The 8,573-nt window shown below is 35.6% G+C and overlaps 1 protein-coding gene across 2 annotated transcripts in view; it reads right to left on the bottom strand.

Moving 5' to 3' along the window:
- The window catches only part of sema4g (sema domain, immunoglobulin domain (Ig), transmembrane domain (TM) and short cytoplasmic domain, (semaphorin) 4G), a 63,069-nt gene that overhangs the window by 25,243 nt on the left and 29,253 nt on the right, over window positions 1-8,573 (bottom strand). For both annotated transcript variants that reach the window (XM_015387535.1, XM_015387545.1), the window contains exons 3-8: window positions 5,078-5,226; window positions 4,589-4,651; window positions 4,304-4,402; window positions 3,409-3,502; window positions 2,866-2,979; window positions 201-355 (exon numbers count right to left, since the gene is read on the bottom strand). In XM_015387535.1, coding sequence (XP_015243021.1) covers window positions 201-355; window positions 2,866-2,979; window positions 3,409-3,502; window positions 4,304-4,402; window positions 4,589-4,651; window positions 5,078-5,226 — 674 coding nt within the window. The remainder of the gene's footprint in view (window positions 1-200; window positions 356-2,865; window positions 2,980-3,408; window positions 3,503-4,303; window positions 4,403-4,588; window positions 4,652-5,077; window positions 5,227-8,573) is intronic.

Raw genomic sequence — 8,573 nt, 5'->3', positions numbered from 1 at the left:
TTGTCAAAATTTTGGTGTCGATCATTCGATTTCATCCTGGACACTACAGAAAATGGGCTAAAAGTGTTAAAAACCGGAATTTTCCTTTAATGTCTTTCTTTGACCCTGGTAATAAAACAGCTTTTGTTAATCATTCCAGAAAAAAAAAGACTAGTGTAACATGAGTAACTACTCATGATTTGGCCAATGTGCAGTCTGACCTTGCAGACCCGGGCGACCCGAGACACTTTGGACTGGCTTGGATAAGCGATCTGCTCCTGGCTTCTCTCGGTGAAGAAGAAGTAAATCTTGTCGTCGTCGCCTATGGAGCTGTTGATGCTCTCCTTCAGCAGCACAGAGCCAACGAAATCTGCCTCTGTGCACACAGACCCACATGTCCAAACACAAAACTGTTAGTGTCTCCTTGGAAACTGAAGATGAAGGAAGTTTAAGTATGACTGGATCACAATAAGAACATGATAGCAAAACATCTTTTATGTCATGTTTTTTTTTTCACAGGTAGGAATTTCTGTTAACTTTTAATGAACCAGTTTTTAACCAAACGTCTTTCCTTTTCTTTCCCTTTTTTTTGCAAGATAACGCCAAGCATTTCATCTTTGTGATAAAAAAAAAGAATTGATGCATGCTTCTCAGTAATATAACCCTGAAATGCTTGGCAACCATGTTTTACTACAGCTGCTAATATTTTAGTTATGTCTTCTATCTTAAGAGATCTTGACACTGACATCTTTGCCCTTCTTCTTTATATAACAGCTTTAGCTCCATCAGACTGAATGAAGAGTGTCTGCAATCACCTACTTGGGACTTTGTCTAGGCCACTTTAAGAGATTCATGTGCTTTGATCTAAACCTGCCACATTTCTCCCTGTTTGTTTACAGTCATTGTCTCCCTGAACAGTAAACTATCCCCTTAGGTTTAAGTCTTTTCTTTTTTTTTTTTGCACCCACTACATGATGCTGTGTGTAACATACTGGGGTGTGAAGGTAAATAAACACTTTAAGGGTTATTATAGCTGAATAAAACTGAAATTGAAATGGAGAAAACATTTTCATTATTTGAAATAAATAAAACCTGCAATCAGAGATAAGGTTTGTAATATTTACAGGGATTTACTGGCATAAATGTAAAATATTATACATAAGTAAGTTATATTTCTTTATGTACAGGTCCTTCTCAAAATATTTGCATATTGTGATAAACTTCTTTATTTTCGATAATGTAATGATAAAACTTGAACATTCATATATTTTAGATTCATTGCCCACTAACTGAAATATTTCAGGTCTTTTATTGTCTTAATACGGATGATTTTGGCATACAGCTCATGAAAACCCAAATGCCTATCTCACAAAATTAGCATATCATGAAAAAGGTCCCTAAACGAGCTAAAGTATGCACCTAATCATCTGAATCAATAAATTAACTCTAAAAACCTGCAAAAGATTCCTGAGGCCTTCAAAACTCCCAGCCTGGTTCATCGCTCAAAACCCCGATCATGGGAAAGACTGCCGACCTGACTGCTGTCCAGAAGGCCATCATTGACACCCTCAAGCCAGAGGGTATGACACAGAAAGATATTTCTGAATGAATAAGCTATTCTCATAGTGCTGTATCAAGGCACCTCAGTGGGAAGTCTGTGGGAAGGAAAAAGTGCGACAGAAAACGCTGCACAACGAGAAGAGGTGACCAGACCCTGAGGAAGATTGTGGAGAAGGGCCAATTCCAAACGTTGGGGGACCTGCAGATACAGAGTGGAAACATCCAGCGTGCACAGGCAGGTGCAGGAAATGGGCTACAGGTGCTGTATTCCCCAGGTCAAGCCACTTTTGAACCAGAAACAGCAGCAGAGGTGCCTGACCTGGGCTAATAACGTTCATTATTATGGAAAATAATGGACTTTATCACAATAAGCTAATATTTTGAGAAGGACCTGTATGTGTTGCCTTAGAAATTGATATTATATTATAATTATATAGGATATACATATTATAATTATATAGGAGAAGATCTTGCATTTATCGAAACATCTTTGCTCTATGGCAGCAAAGAGCTGACAAACTAGTGAAGAGATCACCATTACACTCAAATGTTACTGTGGGAGGTTAGGCCCATATATATATCTATACCATACACAGACTAATACAATACTATTGATAAACAAACCTCATTATCATCTGATAACAAAGGTGATGCGGACGTTTCAGCATTTTGTACCATTACAGCCTCAGTATTGTTGGACCATTAAATGTAACTAAAAATGACGTACTGTAGCTTTAAAAAAGAAAAACTATGAATATCTGAAATGGTGTTATGTTTGTAAAACTAACTAAAACCTGCAATTACGGCAGATATCTATGGTTCATTTTTGTGTTTATCAGTTTTCTGTGAGCCTTGCAAACTAATAGGACACACTTTGTAGTTTGTTACCCCGCAGGACTCAGTTTAAGTCTGTAATTGAACCAGGGGTTTAAATATGTTAACTTTTTATTACTCATATGCACAATTTCATACATGTAATACTCTGAATTTATGAATCTTGTGCCTAAAAAGTACATAAAGAAATCTAATTAGTTTCAGAACTAAGGAAAATAAAACTAAAAGTAAACATTAGAATAATAGCAACTAAGAAAAACTAGCAAACCAAAACTGAAAACTAAATAAAATTAGAATAAAACAATCTTAGACTGTTAAAATCTTGTTTTCTACGTTGTTAACTTTTATCGAAAAGCTTGATTTTTTTTTTTTTTTTGTCAATCCATTTAACTATTATGGTAAATAAATTTAAGGGGTGTAAAGAAACCTTATCACAAATATTCAGGACTCGATAATAATACGTAGTATATTTATAAATTATTGTGTAGTTACCGAGAAGCCAGCGGGTGGGGGCCTCCTCCGTCCTCAGAGTGGGGAAGGGGAAATTTCTGCGGATGTCTGGTGAGCTGCGAAACTCATACTGGGAAGCCGAGAACATTTCCCCATCTGAGAAACCCATCAGAAAATATGTTGGATAAAGACAGATTAAGATAGAAGGGATTTAAGATTTTAACTATTAATATCAAGCGGAAAAAATGACAGATGGCTTAAAGTCCAAAAATCTCTCTTGTTTTAATGCATACAGCCCTCAGCTTCTTACTAGTACACTTATTGTTTATTGCTAGAAATGAAATGTCTACAAGACATGAAAATGTTCAAACTTTTTTTATCTATTTTTATAAAATGAGAGGGAAAAAAAATCCCTAAAGAAAATAGTCCTCTTTAAAAGCACCTTACCCCAATTTTTGGTATCCCTGTTCTATGCCTCCAACAACTGAAGTCAGATCTCACACCTATTTGCCATTAGGTCATTTTACCGCACTGCTAAGAAGCAGCATTTATAAAACTGATAAGCAACAAGTTGTGGAGTCGTACCAATGAGCAGGCCGGTGTATCCCTTTGCTGGGTCATATGGACATCTATCTCTTCCCTCCTCAAAACCAGATGAGAAGTTAAACCTCTCTGTATCCTTACAGGAGATAAGACAAAAAACAACAGAAGTTTAAACTTTTCTTTTGCATACAAGGAGCCATATGTTATTTTATTCTTTGAACTTTCAGTCATCCCAGTGCTAAACCCTTTTCAGATGGTTTTGGGTTGTAAATACTCAGCAGATCATTAATTTGATCTTTGCTGATCTGGTTTTCCTATGTTGCAAAATAAATTTCAGATACTGTTGATATAAACCTCCTGAGGTCTGAACTGGTTGTGCATCTTAATGCACCTCCAGAATATTTCTAAATAACATCTAATTCAAGAATTCCTCACAGAAATTGAAAGTCATGCTTTTTATTAATCCAAGGTGCAACAGATAATCTAACTAATGTTAGCCCTGTTGATTTGTTAGCTCTCTTGTGTTTTAGGACTACTGCTTAAATTTCTCAGAATAGTTGGATAAAAACAATGGAGAGAGATAAAACACAAAATATGATGTAATGGTTCCCAAAGTCATGGAGAAGAAAGCTGACTTTAAAGCTGTCCTGAAGTCAATGAAAGTTTCCATATTTGCACAATTAGCAATTGGTGAAAAAGCTGCTAAGAGCAATATACAAGATTATAAATGGAAAGTTGAGTGGAAGGAAAAAATACTAGCGCCTCCCTTCTGATTTTCTAGAAAACGAAATCTCTCATGGTTTATTCAGGTGTTGAAAGTTTTTATATTTCAAGATCACATAATTTTAAGTACATCTGTATGCTTGTTGTGTTTAGTAATAAGTGATTTTAAATATGCAAAGCATTGAACACTGCAGTAAAGTCCAGTAAGTCTTACTATATAAGCACAGAGAGGTCTGAAGGCATTTGTTCCACAGACGTACAGGTGAGTTTCATTGTATCGTTGCAGAAAGCGGATGTGGTTGTAACATTCTGTCTGCAAAGAACAGAGAAAATCTGGTTGGTTATGCTTTTCAACAAAAAGTCCACTTTGTTGTTTTGCTGAAAAACATCAGTCTGACATGATCAGTTTAAAAATTAGACTGAAGTAACAAAAAAACTAGATAAATAACTTATTTAGGCAGAAAATGAAAATAGTTTAATTAAGACTGTAAATGTGTACCTGATTGTTTCTGCCTTTGTTTAAACACTGCTTCTTCTGTTCAGGGGTGACATTCCAGTCAAGCTGTAAACAATGTGGGATCATATAGATGACTCTCTTCAACCATTAAATAAAAGGCACTGACATTGATTAATAGACTCTAGAGATGGACAGGAAGGGTAGCGAGATACATAATGGAAAAAGAGGGTGTGAATGTCTGAGATAAATAGGAAAACAGAGAAGCACAACACACACTATTTTCTGACTGCTTCACTAAGTTCTAAATCCAGTAAAGCTGTAAATAAATTCTTGGTACATTTAAGCCAATATCCGTAAAAGCCAGAGGAACACAACAGGATTTACTCCGACTGTCTGCTTAAGGCTATTATTAGATTTTCCTCTTTCAGACTTTTTTTTTTTTTTATTCTCTCATTAAATTAGTTTTGCAGATTTTTTTTTTCAAACAAAGAAAATAAGTGGGCTTTATTTTGGCTTGCAGCAAACACTTACAGTGAGGCTTGCAGATGTGGAGATATTGGAGGTGTTCAGTGCATATAAAGCTCCTCTGCCTCCCACATACAGACGCCCAGTCTCCTCCTCCAGCAGCAGGGTGCTGTAGTTCTGGGATGAGCCTGTGAAACCATTGCTGCCCAGCATTCCTGTCAATAAAACACACAGGTTGTGACAAGAAGTTCCAACACCGTCCAAATCTACATGATAAGACATCATTGATTAGTCCACTTACCAAGCAAAGGTTATGTTAAATAAAAAACGTATCTAAATAGAACATTTCTAGATTTAGGTACGGTAAGTGTATTTTTTAACAAATCTTGCTTACTTAAAATGAAAAAAAATCCAGAATGATTATCTGAATGTGCATTTATTATCTAATTAAAATGAAAAATAGTGTAGAGTCAAACTATTACTTTAACCTCTTACACCCTAAGGGGGTATAAATAAATTTCTGCCTGACAAAAACACACAAAAGTAAATAACTTATAGCCTGAAAGCTATTAGATTTAAGAAGAAACTTTTGGTACGTCTGTAAAGGTAAGATGTCATAGAATGGTTTTCTGGTGTCAGCACCATTGTAGCTTTGACCCTGCCTGAAATATTAGGGACAAAATACAAAATATTTTGCATTTTTTGAACCTCGCCAAAATTTTCTTTGAAATAAACATTGCAAAACACTACCAAAATATTATTTATAGCACAAAAAAGTAGTACAGACTTTTAAATCTAAATGTTGTGTAAAAATATACCAAATTTGGACTCAATCAGATGAATCATATTTATTTTAGAATGGTATTAGTGAGAAATTTCTTAGGCGGAGAGGCCATTTTGGCACATTTATCCATAAATGTCACCAAACTGTGCCAAATGTGTTTTTTACATCAATACTGGGGGTTTGGTAAAATTACGAGGTCACGTAGCAGCTTGACCCGCCGGTGGGTCCGTAGGGTTCAAGGGGTTAAGGAATACACTAAATAAAAAAATGAATTTCTTTAAAAATGCAAATGCGGGTGTCCCAGCCGCTACTGTGCATTGTGATTCAGTTTATCTTTAAATGTTTTGGTCCGGGCTGTTCGGTGGTACAGTTTGTAGAGCTGCTGCCTTGCAGTGGGAAGGTCCCTGGTTTGATTCCCAGCCTTGGAACCCTTTGCAAGGAGTTTGCATGTTCTCCCTGTACGTTTACAGTAATTTCTACTTTGATTCCTCCTATAATCCAAAAACATTAATACTAGGTTAATTGTTATGAGTGTGGAAGTGGTAGAAGATGGATTGATTGATGTTTTGGTTAAAATACTGAATAGTGGGTAGAATACTTTAAAACAGCGGTCCCCAACCTTTTTTGCACCACGGACTGCTATATGTCAGACAATATTTTCACGGACCGGCCGGGGGGGTAAATACGATCAAGTAAAATGATACGACCGGCATAAAATAAAATACTAACAGCATAAAAATAAAACAACAAGCCGGTCCCATCTAGGCGTAATCGGAGACAATGACAGACGAAGTGTGCTCCTGATGTCCAGTCTGCTCCGTAGCTTTGTTTTGGTCGCTGTAACCGCAGAAAATCCCGCTTCACAAAGATAGGATGTTATAGATAGGATGAGTCTTGAACTAAATTAACCTGTGTCAAGAGGCACAGATGCACCGACTGATGTATTTGGGAGATAATGCTGCAATTTTTTATATTTTTCAAAATAAAACATCACTCAGACTCTCATCGTCGATATATATATATATATATATATATATATATATATATATATATATATATATATACTGCTTTAAAAGATAAAAGCAATTTGCCATCCTGGGTTAAAAACAACCCCTAAAAAGTAGTTAAACAGCATCAGGCTGTAAAACAAAATAAATAAATAAACTTCTACTTATAGTTACTTGTTAATTCTCCTTAAAAGCAACTGAGTTGTTAATTCAGTTAGAAATCCAATGAACCTCTAACTAGTCAATGTAACTATGCAATTGCATTTTCTGACACTTTTTTATAATAAAATGTCGATGAATTTAGATGACTTTCCTGTTATCAGAACTTTAAACATTCTAGTTCAACTATCAAATATTAAATGATAAATACTCAATAAATTATTAAACAATAAATGAAAATGACTACATACCTATAAACAATAGTAATCTACACCATTTTTAATGTCTGTGGTGGGAGAAGTCAGTCAAGACAATCGACTGAAAATTCTTTACATAAATTGATATTTATGCAAGCTTAAACTGGCCATTAAATAGAGATAATGTTGGAAACTAAGTACTTACTTTATCAAGCGATTTGATAGAACATTAAACATAAGACACAACATTTTAGAAAAAAATGAAAGTAAACTATGCAAGTGAATTTAGTAAAACACTGAAGAATTAAAGACCGATGTGTCGGAAAAGCAGCTTTATCAGTCAGTTTTATCAACCAGTAAGACAGTAAAAGGGATTTCTTTTGATTGACATAATTAGTCTTTGTTTTTTAGGATAGTGTGATTCAATCATAGGAATATCTAGTTCTGACTTTAGCAAGTGCTTCCAGTTGAGGAACACCATCACTACATCTGTGGGGCTTTAATTATTTTAGTTGCTGTCACACTAAGGTAGAGTCCTTACTGCTACACATAAAGTAATTAAATTAGTCCATTAATGAAAAATTAATGCAGTTATTTAGAACACTGTGGTTAAATGGCAAAGTTCTACACATGAAGAAAAACATGAATATATGCATATTACTACTGTAGGTTTTAACAAGACTGCAGCAGATTTTAAATTTTTTTTTTATTCATGGAGGATAGTTTGGCTTTTACTTCAAATTAGACGAATTTTTACCATGATTTTTTTTCCATGATGCAACTGCGTGAGTATTAACTGAAACACTGCAACTTCTTTATAATATTCAGCTTTGCACCAAAATGTTTTACTATTTCTTTCCTAACACAAACACAGGTGATGCTTCACACCAGAATAAGAAAAAAACAGATGCAGAGCTCACTGGCTCTGCTACAATTATTCTAAATTCCCTGCATCAAATGTCATATTATTTTGGTGATTTTCCATATCTCAGGACTTTACTGAAGGGTCAGAATGCAGCTGGAACAGGAAATCCGACGTTCGTGACACTAGAGCACAGGTGTCAAACTGGTTCCAGAAAGGGCCATGTGGCTGCAGGTTTTCTTTCCAACCAAGCTATGGCACACCAGCCTCCATTCATCTCATCAAGTCATCTTGTTAAGACTGGACTCACTTGATGACATGAAAGCTGTCCGGTGTGCTATTGCTTGGTTGGAAAGAAAACCTGCAGCCACACGGCCCTTTCTGGAACCAATTTGACATCCCTGCACTAGAGGATCTACATTACAGCAGAAAATGCCTCAAGCTGTTTATGCATCTCCTGCTCTATCAGAGATTATTGAACTCCTCTGCTTAAAGCTACAGTGTGTAATTTTCAGCGACATCTAACGTCCAGACTGCAGACTGCAGCAACATG

Source organism: Cyprinodon variegatus, unplaced genomic scaffold (genome assembly GCF_000732505.1).
Source record: "Cyprinodon variegatus isolate N-32 unplaced genomic scaffold, C_variegatus-1.0 Scaffold18, whole genome shotgun sequence".
NCBI lineage: Eukaryota > Metazoa > Chordata > Actinopteri > Cyprinodontiformes > Cyprinodontidae > Cyprinodon > Cyprinodon variegatus.
This window is presented reverse-complemented; position numbering and strand designations above follow the sequence as displayed.